Below are 15963 nucleotides of genomic sequence, written 5' to 3' on the forward strand. Positions count from 1 at the left end.
TAAACAAATGAAATAAATCAGCCTGCAGAACTGCTGAGTTACAGCCTGGGCAGTTGGGAGGTGGAGGTGGCTTGGCCTGAGTAGCTGGTCAACCATTATTTTCCTGGACTCCCAGAAAACCTTCCGTTCACAAGCATCAGCTAAGAGTTGGAGTTTCAAACACTCGTCCGTGAAAAGGACATTCAGTGACACAGGTGTCAGTTTGGGGTTGGGGGAGGGGAAACTAGAAAAGATGTCCTGTTGCTCAGATTTCTCAGGTTTTAGCTCTGCAGCATGTAGGAAAGATGGTCACAGAGCACTGGCGTGTGTTCAGTGACACAGGCCATGCTAGCGTGAACACGAAGACTGACAGATGGCTATCTGGAGCCTGTTGTGGACAAGGACTGGTGAGCATAGCTCTCCCATTACACTCTTACGGACAGCCAAGAATGTTTAATGGTGCCTCCCTTTAAACCTAGCATTCAGGTGCTTGGGGCAGAAGCATCTTGATTTTGCAGCTAGCCAGCATTTCAACATGGTGGCCTTTTCAGCCAGCATTTCACTTGACAAACACACACCCAAAGCAAGCAAGAGGTGGCAGATGGGATCTGTCAGAGGTCCTGGCTCCTTCTGGCCTCTCAGGATCAGCATTTCATGACGCTAAGTCTGGCACTGGTGCTTAAATGGAGATTTCTCATAGTACATGACCTTCAAGTCAGTCAGACTACATGAGCCAAAGGATGGGTGATGTTCCAACGGTGTATGACAAAGTCCCCGGAGAGAAGTAAGCAGGGATACCCTTTAAGAGCTTTACTGTCTTGTCTTTGGAACCTCTGGTCAAGAAGATGTGTAACATCTGAAGAATCACATTCAGTCAATTAGTTATTTTTAATCTGGAATGACTCACTGGAAGTCTTGTCGGATGGTGACATAGACATCCTGCTTGTTAGTGTGTGTAAGTCAAATCTGGAATGTAGCGCTAAATCACTGTTTGGGGGTGGAGAGGTGGCTCAGCGGTAAAGAGCACTGGTTGTTGCAGAGGACCTGGGTGCGGTTCCCAGCACCCACGTGACAGAACCATCTGTAGGTCCAGTTCTAGGAGGTTCAGGGCCTTGTTTTGGCCTCTGGAGGCACTAGGCATGTATATAATGCATGTATATATTATTGCAGTTTGAACACGTTTGGCTCCCGTAGATTCTACGTTTGAGTGCCATAGGGAGGTGTGGCCTTGGTAGAGTAGGTTTGGCCCTGTTGGAGGAAGTGTGTCACTGTAGGAGTGGGCTTTGAGGTCTCCTATGCTCAAGCTGAGCCCCTCGTGGAACACAGCCCCCTCCTGCTGCCTTCAGGTGTAGCACATGAGTGCAGGAGTCTGAGGGGGCCAGGAGAGGCTCTCAAATCCCCTGGAGCTGGGGTTCTAGCTTGTTGTGAGCCATCCAATGTGGGTGCTAAGAAAAGAACTGCAGCCGTCTGCACACAGATACACACACACACAAACACACACACACACAGGTAAATCCAAATACACCTGGGGGCTGGAGAGATGGCTCAGTGGTCAACAGCGCTGGCTGTCTTTCAGGGGACCCAGGTTCCATTCTCAGCATGCTCATGGCAGCTCACAGTCGTCCTTAACTCCAGTTCCAAGGAACCCAATGCCTTCTTCCTGCTTCCACAGTGGTGCATAGGCATAGGTGCATAGCAGAACATTCATTCACATTAAAAACAAAAAACAAAAAACAAAACCTTTGAAAAAAAGACTAGTTGAAGATAAAAACTAAAAAAGACCATTATAAGCACAAAAACATTCAATTTTCGACAGGCTCAGTGGATGGGACACAGAAATCAACCAGCTAAGTGTACCATAAACAGATCAAACAGGACTGTGGTTTGCATGTAAAGGACTTGGTGTGCGTTGCCTGCTTACACTAACAGTGTGTGATTGGAAGGACTCAGGACAGAATAGGTTGCGCTCAGACGTGTGTGCGTGCTCAGTATTGAGCATGCCCAGAGATGTTGAGGGGCTGAGACCCAGGCTGTAGGAAAACAGCTCCGGTGCCCAGCTGCTCTTTTTAGTTAGGAAAGGACACATCGGTGCAATAAAGTTCTTGAAGTACTCAAAGGGATTGCATACATGAGGGATTAAGCTTGTTTAGGGTGGCTTCGGAGAGCTGAATAAGAGCGAATGTAGCTAACTCAGGGAAGGTGGACTTGGCCCAGAATGGCACTGCTTTAATGATTAGAGCTGTCCAAATATGGAGCAGACTGACTCTTGTGGCCTCCACCACCTTGCAGGAGGCCTGCAGAGGGCTGAGAGCTGGCGGGCCTCTTTTTCCAAGTCACCTCCTGGCTTTTCTATCTGAACAGCTAGCTTTTTAAACCAACTTTCCTTTTATTAGCTAAGGACCTCTTTTATTCAAGCCTCTGAAGGTCTTTGATTGCACTTCATCTTTTTGCAATGCAAGTCTCTTCTTTCCCTTCTCTTCCTGTCCTCAAGTGATTAAGTACATGGTTTTGAGCTTTGCTGGAAGACAGTAGCCTTTCTTCTGAAAGCCTTGCAAACAGGAAGCGAGGAAGCCCTGCGCATAACAGACTGAGCCCTCAAGGCTGCTCTGGAATTCACTGTGTAGACCAGGTTAGTCTCGAACTCATATCCACCTGCCTCTGCCTCCGGAGTGCTGGGAGTAAAGGCGCACACACCATCACACCCTGCCTATCTCTTCTTTTTAACCCTTTATTTGTTTCTGCCAACTTTATTTATACATAAGGGTAACCACAGAGTCTGGGTTGATGATCGCCTTTGCCAACCTCTAAGACAGAGGTCTCAGAGATACCAATAGGAAACAGAGGCTTATTTGGTATGATAATATGCCTGGAGCCAATGCTGAGCTAAAAGCCATCCTATTGGTGTAAGGGAGTATTCCAGCCCTAAAAACAAACAAATGCAAAGAACAAACACAAAGAACATTCCAGAAGGGCAGTGGAATATGGTGGCAGTACCTCTGAGAATATTGGCCATTCTCACCTCTGAGAGCCCTAATGAAGTTTTGCCTTCCCTTTGTTTTAAACCTGAGTTTCACAGCCGTTCTCATAGGCAAGTGGTTCAGAGGCCTTCTGGCTTATTCATGAATGGAAATCAATGGGCTGTAGTTCAGTAGACATTTGCTGAGGTCTTTGTGCTGGTGCAGTGCTTTGCAAGTTACTAATGGGTTGAGGAGGGCGGGACTCTCATTCACTTAAACTGCAGGTACTCAATACATGATGACCAGATGCCAGGGACTTTGCTTTGCACTGAGGCTGGACAAGGTAGACAAGCTGTGCTCTCACAGAGCTCAAATCTGGGTGCCCAAGACACTAGAAGACTGGCAGTAAAGAGCTGAACAAAAATTACAGCGCATTTTCCATAGCTAAGGGCTGGGGGAGGGGGAAGGACCTTAAATAACTTGATATAGGGTGCACTGGAAGGAAAGCCGAATTAGATAACGAAAGAGTCTTTCCGGAGGGGACCTGTGTATGAAGATGGCCTTAGGGAAGAACCAGGAGCACCTACAGCCCCTGAGAGCAGAGCCTGGGTGGCTACAAAAATGAGACCCAGTGAACCTCTCAGACAAATGGAGAGAGATCACGACCTTTCTGCCCTCAGTACCTCTTGCTGCTGGTGTGAAAACATGAAACTAGGCAAAACTGGAACACAGCTAGGAGGAAGACCCACCAGCTCTCCATCCCCACACCCCTACCTTGGAGGCAGGCAGTCACCTGATCCTCCTGAAGAGGCTGTGACCTAACCAGTTTCCACCTTGCTTCTAGGGAGTGCATTGCTATACACTAGAATTTTTGTTTGTTTGTTTCGTGTAGGGTTGTTGGTCCCTTTCCAAGTATCAATCAGAACTGCATGCCAGCCTCCACTCCTTGGAAATAATTAAATGAAATGACGTACTTGATTTTTTTTTTCAGCGATTTGCATCTGCTGAAGGAATCTATCTTAAGTCTTGAGGCGGAGCCCTGTGGGACGACTCAAGTGATTTTGGGGGGTGGAGGGAGCGACCAAATGCTTTATTTTGCAACCTATTCCCTTCAGGAAGCTGCTCTTTGTGAAAACATTCGTGAATTCATTGCAAATATCCCCTGTTGAGTATGGCTTCCCACCTTCCTCTTGTTTCTAAAATAATTTTTTAAAATATTTTAGACAAGGTCCAACCTTGCAGGCTGGTTCTAAACTCGGTAAATGTCGGAGGATGACCTTGAACTCTTGATCCTATTGCTTCCACCCCTGCATGCTGGGATCTCGGGCGGGCGCCACACTTGGGTAGGAATGGCCTCTTTATATTGGCAAAATTAACCTTTCATGGTAGGCTCTGTACAGACCTCCCCCACAGAGCTGATGATCTGTGGTTTAAGAATAGGTTTGAGATTGAAGGCGGTCTCTCTCTCACTGACGGAAGTGAGTCTCTCTAGCAGCCTTCATTTTAAAGGCAAAGCCAGGCACCCAGCAAGCACATGCGTAGCTGCTTCGGCATAACCTGTGACTTCCATGCAGACGTTTGTCAAAGGCTGTGTGAGCTACTAAAAACGAAATAAAACGTCCTCCCCCAAGAGTGGGATTCCCTGCCGGGGCACAGAACCCGCAGGGGAAGGAGGAAGGGCTGGTGTTGGCGTGCGATGGAGATGGGGCTCTCGGCTGGGGGTGTGGGATGTGGTGTTCCCGAGGCGACAGATGAGCGCTTTTGGCTGTGTGGGAAGGGAACTGCGGAATTCCTCTGCGGGGTTGCCGAGGGGGGCTCGGAAGGAGACATTAGGATGCAGAGCACGGCTCGCGTTGCCCAGGTCGCCGAGGCGAGCCAAGGACACCCGTCCGAGCGCGCCTCCCCGCCACCGCGCGGCCCCAAAGTCCCTCGGCGGCGGGGCAAAGAGCGCACAGACCCCACCCGCGAGCTCAGCGCCGGGCTCCCACGCCGGGGCCACAGGCGAGAGCCCGGGCCGGGGAAGCTCGGGCTCGCCCTCCACCCGGCCGGGCCGCAAAGAGCGCGGCGAGCACGCGAGGGGCGGGTGGGCGCGCGCGGGCGCGCGGCCTCGATCCGGGTTTCTGGGGGCGGCGCGCGGGAGGGGGCGGGGCCTGCCGGCGGCGTGGGCGCGCGGCGCGCGCGCGGGAGGACGCCGGGGGAGGGGGCGGGGCCGCGCCGCCCGCGCCGCGCTGGGCTCTCTCGGCCAATGAGCGGCGTCCACATGCCGCGGCGGCGGCGAGAGGGGAGGCAGCGGCGGATAAATGCTATTAGAGCAGCCGCCGCGGAGCCGTCCCCGACGCCACCTCCCGTCTCCTCCGCCGCAGTTTCCTCCGCCGCTGTCGGGGGTGCAGAGCTGAAGGGCTCGGCCGGGCGCGCCGCGAGGCTCCCCTCCGCTCGCCCGCCTCGCTGTCCTCCGCGCCGAGGGCTCGGCCGGGCGCGCCGGCTCTCCTCAGCGCAGCGCCGCGGCCTGTGCTGCCCGCGCCTGGCTGGCCGCTGAGGCGGCGCTCGGGCGCGGCGCGGCGGGAGGCTTGCAGCCCCTCGGGCGGGCTCGGCGAGGCCGGGCCGCGGGCGGCGGTTTCTGGGGGAGGGGGCTCGGGTGATTCAGCGCCCGGTCAGGCGGAAGCGGCCGCCGCCGCCGCCGCGGAGGAGAAGGAGGAGGCAGCTGTCCGCGCCCGGGCGCCCGCGGTGGCACGAGCCCGCGGCCCGAGTGCGAGGCGGAGGCGAGGAGGCCGCGGGGACGGGAGGCGAGGCCGGCCGGGGCCCCCGCAGCCATGGAGAACGCTCACACAAAGACGGTGGAGGAGGTGCTGGGCCACTTCGGCGTCAACGAGAGCACGGGGCTGAGCCTGGAGCAGGTCAAGAAGCTCAAGGAGAGATGGGGTTCCAACGGTAGGTGCGGGGCGCCGGGGCTGCAGCGGCGCGGCGCGGGCTCGAGCGCCAGGGAAGATGGCTGACCCGGCTCCACCTCGTGGGGCTCGGCTCGGCTCGGTGCCCGACGGCTGCGAGCGGCCGGCGCGTGGGTCCGGCCCGGCCCTCCAGGGGTCTCGAGCCGGTGACCTTCGCGGCGCTTGGCGAGCCGGGGGGAGGGGGCCCCCGCGGATCTATGAGACATCTAGGTACGATGGAGAAACCCTCCGACCGTCCCAAAGTTACACATCTGGCAGAAGTGATGACCCAGCCGAAACGACTGCGTGGTCCCGGAGGCCCGAGCCCCACAGGGCTGACGGGGCAGCTCCTTGAGCTTTGATGACTGGGACTGCATGGTTTCCTCGGGCTATCAAAGTGGAGAGACAAAAAGGTTGACCAGTTCTGTGCCTACATCTGTCTTTCAAGACAACCAGGGTGAATTTAGCAGTTCTTACGAAAGCGCTAATGAAGTCTCTTTATTTTTCTTTCTCCTTTCCTCCTGACACGTTGCCTGGCGAATTTCGCTGTTCTAGAATTACCGGCAGAAGAAGGTAAATAATTGTAACGTTATTTTGGAGAGATTATGTGTGTGCGTACTTGGACTGATTGATGTGGACAGTTGAAACATACCTTTTTTTCTAACAGGAAAAACCTTGCTGGAGCTTGTGATTGAGCAGTTTGAAGACTTACTAGTTAGAATTTTATTGCTGGCAGCGTGCATATCTTTTGTAAGTATTAAAATATTTTATCTGGCCATAAAAGCTGAAAACATTTCATTGGTACACTGGAAAACAAATAATAGCCATTGAGTTTCCGTGTTTTCAAAAAACCAAAAATAACCCCAGTATCAAGAGACAAAAAATACTAGAAGCTGTTTTGTTTAGAAAATAAACGCCTGGCTTTAACAGTACAATGAGACTGCAGGGTCTCTGAAATTCTGGTGCCTTATCAGTTTTTCACATCAGAAAGTTTCTCATTACGAGGCCTTTTATGTTGGGTTCTTCCATTTGTTATCATGTTGTAAGATCATACTAAGATGATGTTGGGCACTTTGTAAATAGAACGTACAGAAGGAATATTCCAGTTGCTTTGCCTTCCTGGTAGTGGCAAGGTGACAGTCCTGACAGTGACAAGAATGATGACGGCAGTGATGGCACCACTGTTGACCAAATTTGGTCACTGACCTTTAGGATGGCATCTAACCTGGACCCCTGTCTTGAGTGATTCCTAGATTGAGAGAACACAGTTCAGTACTCTTGGTTCTCAGTAGTAAAGAGGGAATGAAGATAGAGGGTTTTTTTGTTTTGTTTTGTTTTTTTCCTTTCTCTTGTTCTGTGTGTGCTTGAGCCTGTGTGGTTGCTAAGAAACTAGTGAAATGCAGAGACCCGCTTAAGAAAAACTAATAGAGGTGGCAAGGGTATTTCTAAGTTATTAACATTTTACTCTTTGGTTTTTTGGGTTTTTTTTTTTTTTTTTTTTTTTGGGGGGGGGGGGGTTTTATGTTTTTTTTTTGTTTTTTTTTTTTTTTCTGGGCAGTGGACTTTACAGTTTCTTCAAAATGGTGATAGTGGTATTTAGATTTTTCTTAACACACTAATTTTTGTTTTTAGAACATTGTATCCTTATACTGTGGTACAGTGAAAATCATACAATAATTGTTTTAGGTTTTACAAATTGGTGGTTGAATGGCTTCAATTTTAAAGTCACACGTAAGTCTCACCTGTGGGTCCTGTGATCATGCTCTATGAAAATACTAGCATAGAGGATTGTTTAGAGAACTTACTCAGTTCAGGTGAAGGAAAGATTAATTTTTTTTTTTTTTTTGCTATTTTTAAAATAAGTATTGGTGGCAAAGGTGATCTTTAGGAGCATGAATTTTGCCAAGAAACTTTACTAATTTAGTTATCAAGATTCTTTTTGGGTTCTTTTGAGACAGGGTTTCTCTGTCTAACAGCCCTGGCTGTCATAGATTCTTTGTAGACCAGTCTGGCCTCCGACTCACCGAGATCCACCTGCTTCTGCCTCACAAGTGCTGGGGACTAAAGGCGTGTGCTGCCATGCACAGCTAGTTCTATTGAACTTACCTGTGATTTTCATGAAATAAAATTTAGACTCCCTGCTAGCAGACCATTCAGCATACCACTGAGTCACTCACTCTTTACTTCTCACATGTATCTTGTGATTAACTTTTAAAAGTTTTATCCAGTAAATGGCTGCTTCATTGGTAAACTAAATGGAGTTATTTGATTATGGTTTGAGCATGTTGCCATGAGATAAATTATATATTTGGAGATTGTTAAGGGTTTGTATTTATGCAGGCACGTAATTCTGAAAGGCTCTGCTTTGGCAGTTAAATGTTGGTATTCAATCACTAAAACCACCAGAGACTTAGAAATTAACTAGCTGATATATACAAGCCATAGGCAAAATGTATTCTTTTCAATGATTTATTTTTATAGTGTGTACATTGGTATTTGCACATGTCTGTGTGAGAGTATCAGTTCCCCTGGAATAGTAGTTACAGACAGTTGAAAGCTCCTGTGTGGGTGCTGGGGATTGAACCTAGGTCCACTGGAAAAGCAGCCAGTGATCTTAACTGCAGAGCGAGCCCTTTCTCCAGCCCAGTCGGCAGAATACATTCTTACTGGGTCCTTTCGTATTATTATTTGAAGCATTCTTGGAAATAGTGCCACTTGTCAGTGAACAGATTACTAGCTATCTCAGAGGGTTTGAAATTATGAGAGGTCAGTTTGACTTTTAGCAAATAGAATTAGTGATTGTAGATGTGTTTTACATTGGGTAATTAGAAATTTATTATTTCTAATCATTTTTAAATTTTAAGTAAATAACTTCTTTGTAATAGAGGACATTGTAGTACTTTGTAGTTAATGTGAGTTCATTTTCAATAACTACTTGAAATTCTTGTTCAGGAAACGAACTGTTACATTTTTTACGTTACTGGTCGTTAAATGACTAAAGAATTAAGCGTTTAGGAACTGCTTTTTATAGAATTCACTTAATTTGCTTTCGTTTATTTGGTCTAGATTGTGGATAGATTAAGATACTCTTCAGAGGCCACTTCAGACCTGTGCCCACTCTAGAACATGTGTTACTGACCTTTAGTGTCTGTGCTTAAGTCTATTAAAGCCCTTAAAAATAAACTCCAAGGTTGCTTTATTTCAAAAGAAAAGATTCAGTAAGCTGAGGCATCAGGACAGCCTGGCTGGAGTAAGGCCCTGTCTTAAAAGCTATAAAAATGGAAGAAAAAAAAAATTTGTGCTGTAGAAGATGGGTTTTGTTGATGCTCTTCCTGGAGGGTCAATAGTGCTCTGTGGTGCTTGGTCTGTTCTTTCCTTATTTGTTTGTATTTCTGTTACTGCTTATGTATGTAGGTAGGTAGGTGTATGTGTGCTTGTTCAGGTATGTGGGTGTCTTGTGTGTGAATGTGTACAGAGTGCCTACTGAGGTGAGGTTTCTGGATTAAACCCAGAGCTCCCTGATTCAGCTAGTTTAGCTAGCCAGCCAGCTTGCCGCTGCCTTCTGAATGCTGCAATTACAGGTAGGCTGCCACTGCTTTCTGGCCTTTGTGAATACCTGCCACCTAAACGCACGTCCTTAAACTTAGGTGGTAAACACTGCCTACTCAGCTATCTTTTAGGCCCTCCCTCGGTTTGTTTGTTTGACAGGGTGTCTCTGTGTAGCCTGGGCCGTCCTTGAACTCACTCTGTAGACCAGACTGCCTCTGCTTCCTGAGTGCTGGGTTTAAAGGCCTGCACCACCACCGCCTGGTGTCAGGGCTTAGTATGTCTTGACTGGTCTTGAGCTCGCTCCGTACAGCCCAATCTTAAGAGATCTTCTTGCTTTCCCCAACCTCTTACAGGCAGGATTACAGGCTTGTGCCTCCAACTTCAGCTTATTATTTATTTTCATAGCTTCCAAACAAGAGTACTAACTTGTGGTAGTCAGTATATTCTTACTGCCATAACAGGAAAAACACGGTAGAATGCTCAGGTTCTTTTCTAGGAGTGAATAAGAAGTTCTTATAAATAATCAGATTCTCCTCAGGTTAGAAAGATATTAATGATTTATTTCAACCATCAGAATAGTAAACTGTTAACTACAGTTAATGTTTTGCTCTGGCCAAAAAAAAAAAAAGAAAAGGAAACTGTATTAATGTTTTACACCTGTGGTCCATGGGGACAGTTTAATTTCTAGTATTCACCAAAGCTGTTCCTTTTTAAAAGGTCAATTCAAATATGGTGGTGCATGCCTGTAATTTTAGTATTTGGTAGCTAAATAAGTGGGTTAGGAGTTCAAGACCATCCTAGGGTATATAGTGAGTTTGAGGTTAGCCTGAGGTACTTAAGAGTGTTTCAGCAAAGTGCACGTGGGTATTTAAAGTTTTTGTTTGTTTGTTTGGTTATTTGCTTGGTTGGTTGGTTGGTTTTTGTTTGGTTTTGAACTCGGAGATCTGCCTACTTCTGCCTCTCAGAGTGCTGGTGGGCATGCACCATTGTGCCCAACTTAGAATTTCTTTAATTTGACGTCATTGACTGTTTTTGTTTGATTTGAATTTCCGTTCTTTTAGGTTACTAACTTTAAATATACTGCATCATATAGTTGCCTAACTGGAATACCTGCCCATTCCTCTTCTCCCATAATGGAGAACTTGCCACTGACAGTAGGACAATAGGGAACATGGGGTCTGATACCTTGAATTGTGCTGTTGAGAAAGTAAAGCAGAGGGGCTGTGATAAGGGAGTTGGCTATAGGGAAGAGGACTGCAGGCTTTTGATAGGTGGTTGTGTAACCTCACAAGGTAACCTTTGGGTAAAGATCTGATGAAGAGGTGAGTGTCAGTAGGGCCGTGTTGGATTAGCTTATCTATCTAGGCCATAGTGACCAATGATGAGAAATGCATAGGTTTCTTCATTCTTTGCCCCATTTCCTATTTTATAATTAATATTGATTCTAAAATACTTTTTTGTTGTATTTTTGAGACAAGGTCTCTGTTTTGTTTTTGTTTTTTTAATTTATTATGTATACAGTGTTCTGCCTGCATGTACGCTTGCACACCAGAAGAGAGCACCAGATCTCATTATAGATAGTTGTGAGTTATCATGTGGTTGCTGGTAATTGAACTCAGGACCTTTGGAAGAACAGCCAGGGCTCTATAACCTCTGAGCCATCTCTCCAGCCCAGGTCTCTTTTTGTAGTCCTGGTGACCAGGACTATGTAAACCATGGTCTTGAACTCACTGAGATTCTCTTGCCATCATCTGGGCCCTATGCTTCTTCATTGTCTCAAATATAGGAATGAATTTGTTTCTAACATTTTGAGACATTGATAAAACATGGGATCTGTTTTTGCTTTGCTGGTTTAAATGTTTTTTAGGAAGTATTTAATAATTCAATAATAAGTATTTAATAATTTAGGAAGCATTTTATGGTGGTTTAATTTTGCTTTATTTTCTTAAAACATAATTTAAAAGATGATTTGAAGAGGAAACATTAATATTTTTCCTCACTTTCCCTAGTTAGGGATAGAATCCAGGGCCTTGAGCTCTTGGTCCTCTTGCCCAGCCTCTTGTCTGCTGGGATTACAGGTGTGTATTGCCATGCTTACCTCTGGTATAGTTTTTTTGAAGTGTTTCACAGAAGAGAATGGATTCTAGTTCATGTTTGGGGGGTTGTTTTTGACTAAAGGAATTTTTATGTGCCATCTAAGATACTTGGCGTCTCATTTATTGATAATCTTTTATGTTTTTCTTTTGGTTTCTCAAGACAGGGTTTCTCTGCATAACAGCCCTGGCTGTCCTGGAACTCACTCTGTAGACCAGGCTGCCTCAAACTCACAGAGATCCTTCTGTCCCAGCCTCCTCTAAGTGCTGGGACACTTAGAGTGCCTCCTCTAAGTGCTGGGGTTAATGGTGTGTACTACCATGTCTGGCTTCTTATAAACCTATTAATGTAATTTTTATTTATTGATCCAAAGGCACAGTGCAAGTTTTTAATAAGATAAACAGAAAATGAAAATAACACCTGATCATAACACTTTTAGGCAGGTGGTGCTGGCATTAAACCCGCGCCCCTCACATTCTATGCAGTCACTCTTCCACTAAACTATACTTCAGCTTCTTTGCTTTCTGAGTGGTCTTGAGAGTTCCGCCCTATCCAAGAGTGGCAGCATACAGCTTTAATCCCAAATACTCAGAAGGCAGAGGTGAATGGATCTCTGTGAGTTCAAGGTCAGCCTGGTCTATATAGGGAGCTCTAGGCCAGCCAGCCAGCCGGCCAAGGATACATACTTAGGCTCCATCTCAACAAAGAAAACAAAGAGCTGAGCACACAATCTCAACAACACAATATGATGACCCTCCCTCCCAGTATCCAGCAGAATGTGGCCTTTTTTGGCTTAGAACAAAATTTGATTTATTTATTATTTCTATTAAAAGTTATGGTGCCAGGTTGAGTGTGGTGACATAGACCTGTAAGGCAAGTTGGAGGTCAGCCAGGAAGAGACCCAGGAAAAACAGTAAAGTTAGAGGACTAGAGTGGTTAAGAGTGGCTTAATGGTTAAGAGTACTTGTTAATTTGTAAAAGATTGGGGTTTAGTTCCCAGCACCTGCATTAGGTGGCTCAAGCTATCTGTAACTCCAATTCTAGGGGAGTCTAAGTCCCTTTTTTGGATTCTGTAGGTACCAGCATGCATGGTATGTATATATGTAGTCTCAGGCACACATAGACAAAAATTAAAAAATGAAAACAAAATATCTTTCTCCTTTTCTTCCAGTTATTGGTGGAGTGTCGGCTACTTTCTTGTTTACTTAAGTTTCTTAGTTTACTTATAGACTCACTCAGGGCTTTGTACCTTAGCTATGTGAACACTTGTTTCATTGTTTTCCTACTTATCCATTATTACATACTGAGTATCCTCTGTGTACCAGAACCTCTTCTGAGCCCCTAGGGATGCAGCTGTAAACAGGCAGTACAATTCTGTATGTTCAACCTATTCTCAAGGTTTTTAGACATATTTGTATAATTTAGGAATAAAACCAGTTAGTTCCTCAACTGGCCAGACCATATAATAGCACCTGTGCAGTTATCCTTACACCTTTTCTCCATCAGTTGCTTGTCAGCACTGTTTCCCATTTGTGTGGCTTAATAGGATCTCTTAGCAATAGAACAAATTGCAAGGGACTGAAGAACACAGTCTGAGCATAGATTGGTTTTTATTAGTTAAATGTGATTGATCCTCAACTTGAGGTATAAGATTTGAGTTTGTGGGTTATTTACTCAAGAACTTTTTAGATTATTTTATGTGTAAATATGTTTATGTTTGTGTGACTATATACCACATGTGTGGGTGCCTCTGGAAGAAGGAAGAGGGTTTTTAATTTCCTGAAACTGGAGTTACAGGCAGTTGTAAACTGCCTGATACTGCTACTGGGAACTGAACTGGACTCCTGGAATAGCAGCACAGGGCCATCTCTTCAGCTTCAGACATTTTTTAAGTATTCACGAAATTGCTGTGAAAATCCCTCTCACCCCTTGTACTGGGAACTGAGCCCAGGGCCTGGCATATGCTAAGCAATGTCTCTTACCACTGAACTATCATGCTAGCCATAAATGAATGGCTTTTAAAAACTTTAAGTAGGTTTGGATGCCCTTCTTAGTAGATTTTGGCCATTAGTTTATCTCCTAAAGTAATGAGTATATCTGTAGAACCTTTAAGTATGGGTAGCCTGTGTTTTCTATTCAATGGGTCACATGGAAGGCAAATTGAGTACACTGGTCAAAGTAGGATTCTTAGGACAGTGTATCTCTCAACTAGTAGAGAAATGTGTTACTCTGTTAATTCAGAGTCTGCTTACCCTTTCCTTCACTCCAGTTGTTAAGGGATGTTGCCCTAAGTTGTCCCCTAGATTGGCTGCCAAGAAGGAAATTCATACCCACTTTAACAAGGTGTGAAGCTTATCTTAGAGTTGCTAATGCCTCACTGACCTTTTGGAAAGGGCAGTAGTCATTCATGAAGTTGAGCAATTTTTCTTCTTTAAGAGCTAATTAATTTCTTAATTCTGATATGTTCTCCTTGGTGAATGTTTGGAAGGCTGTATCAGCAACTGTGATCCTGCATCTATCAAAATTTATAACTTCCTAGAGAAGTTTTCATTCTGGCAGAGATCCTGGCCTTAGTACTGGGAATGCCCTGTTGAAAGCTTCCTGTAGTATTTATTACATGCAGGTTTCTCCTGCCCTGCTTGTCAGTGGTAATTGACATGTGTCAAAGCCTGGGTACTTTCTCTTTGGTTTTTCTTTGATCTGATTCTTTGCTAGTTCAATGTTAATCCTGTTGAGAGTTTCATATTGCCTTAATTACCTTCTGGTCATTTTCTGTTTGTGTTTTTAAAAAACAAAACAAAAAAACAACTCATTGAGTACAAATGCTATGTGGGTTCTTTTTGGTTTTTGTTTTTTTTCAAGACAGGGTTTCTGTGTGTAGCCTTGGCTGTCCTGGACTCACTTTGTAGACCAGGCTGGCCTCAAACAAGATTAATCTGCCTCTGCCTCCCGGAGTGCTGGGATTACAGGCGAGCACTACCATGTCCGGCTGCATTTATTATTTTTAACTTTATTAATTTTACTTATAACATGGGATTATAAACATATGTATACACACACACACATGTTATATGTTTGTTTTGAGACAGGCTCTCTATTATGTCCTGGAACTTGCCATATAGGCCAGGCTGATCTTGAACTCGGATCCACCTACCTCTGCCTTCTGAGATCTAGGATTAAATGTTTTGGGGTGCATGTGTATATGTACACAGAGGTTGGTTAACTTTGGCTCTAGTCTCCTGCTTTTATGTGGGTTCCAGGAATTAAATTAGGTTGCCAAGTTTGTAGGGTAAGTGTCTCTTTACCTGATGAGCCATCTTGCTAGCTCCTAGATAATCTGTTAAAGAAAGAGTCTTTATTGTGAAATATCTTTATTTTAGGCAACATAGCCCAGCCCCACCCTCTAAAGCAAAGCAAAGCCCACTTCCCAGTTGCAGTCACTGAGGTTGGCAGGGTTCTGTTAAAACTGCTGATGATGTTTGTCAGGGTCTGGCTTTGGTTAATGGAAGGGAGCTTCTGTGCATGTGTGACATGGACCTTGTATGGAGGTCAAAAGGACAACTTTCAGGAGTCAGTTGTCAGATCCTTGCACTGTGAGTTCCAGAACTGAATTCAGATCATCAAGCTGGCACTGCAAGTGCCTTTACCTACTCCTCCACCTTACTTGCCCTCCTGGTTAACCTTTTTAATTCTTAAATCAGTGGTTCTCAGCTTGTGGGGTGGAACAACCCTTTCACAGGGTTCACCGAAGACCATCAGAAAACACATATTTACATTGTAGTTCATATCAATAGCAACGAACATAATTTTATGGTTAGGGGTGACCACAACAAGGAACTGTATTAAAGGGTCACAACATTAGGAAGGTTGAGAACCACTACCTTAGGTGCTCTTAACCAAGTTTTTATTAACTCACTGTGTTCTCTTTATATCATCTTCATAGTCTCTTGGCTATTAAATTGTAGTTGTTTGGGGTGAGAGTAGGATCTTGCCATGTTGCCTCAAACTAGCAACCATCCTGCCTTGCCCTCCTAGATTAGGTCAGGTGTCCATTTTTTCTTTTGTAATTACATTTTGAGTGTGTGTGTGCATGCCTTTTGAGAGTAGTTTTCCTTTTACCAGGTGATTACATTTAGACTGTCAGGTTTGGCAGCAGTTTTACCAGATGTACCATTTCCCTGGTTCAGCATGTTTTATTTATTTGGACGGGGATTGTAGGCTTTTTTAAAATCTTAATTTATTTTATTGGGGTTTCTTATACCTCTTCCTCCCTTCTCCACCCCGGTCTCTTCCACCACCCCAGAACCAGGTAGGAGAAAAAGGTTAGTGGGGAGAAGGTCGTAGTTCTCTTGAGCTACTTCTGTTGGTTAGGGTCTTTGGGGCAAGTTCAATCTTTGTTTCAAGATACCTCCAACTTCTCACAGCAACCAGGATCAGCAGTCTCCTTTCTTGGAGACCCT

The 15963-nt window shown here is 45.4% G+C and overlaps 1 protein-coding gene across 1 annotated transcript in view; it reads left to right on the forward strand.

Moving 5' to 3' along the window:
• The first annotated feature begins 5243 nt into the window (after window positions 1-5243).
• Window positions 5244-15963, forward strand: part of Atp2a2 (ATPase sarcoplasmic/endoplasmic reticulum Ca2+ transporting 2) — a 52230-nt gene continuing 41510 nt past the window's right edge. The window contains exons 1-3 of the mRNA XM_060382415.1: window positions 5244-5864; window positions 6416-6433; window positions 6528-6610. Coding sequence (XP_060238398.1) covers window positions 5747-5864; window positions 6416-6433; window positions 6528-6610 — 219 coding nt within the window. The 5' untranslated portion in view covers window positions 5244-5746. The remainder of the gene's footprint in view (window positions 5865-6415; window positions 6434-6527; window positions 6611-15963) is intronic.

The sequence above is a fragment of the Meriones unguiculatus genome, chromosome 4, assembly GCF_030254825.1.
Source record: "Meriones unguiculatus strain TT.TT164.6M chromosome 4, Bangor_MerUng_6.1, whole genome shotgun sequence".
Classification (NCBI taxonomy): Eukaryota; Metazoa; Chordata; class Mammalia; order Rodentia; family Muridae; genus Meriones; species Meriones unguiculatus.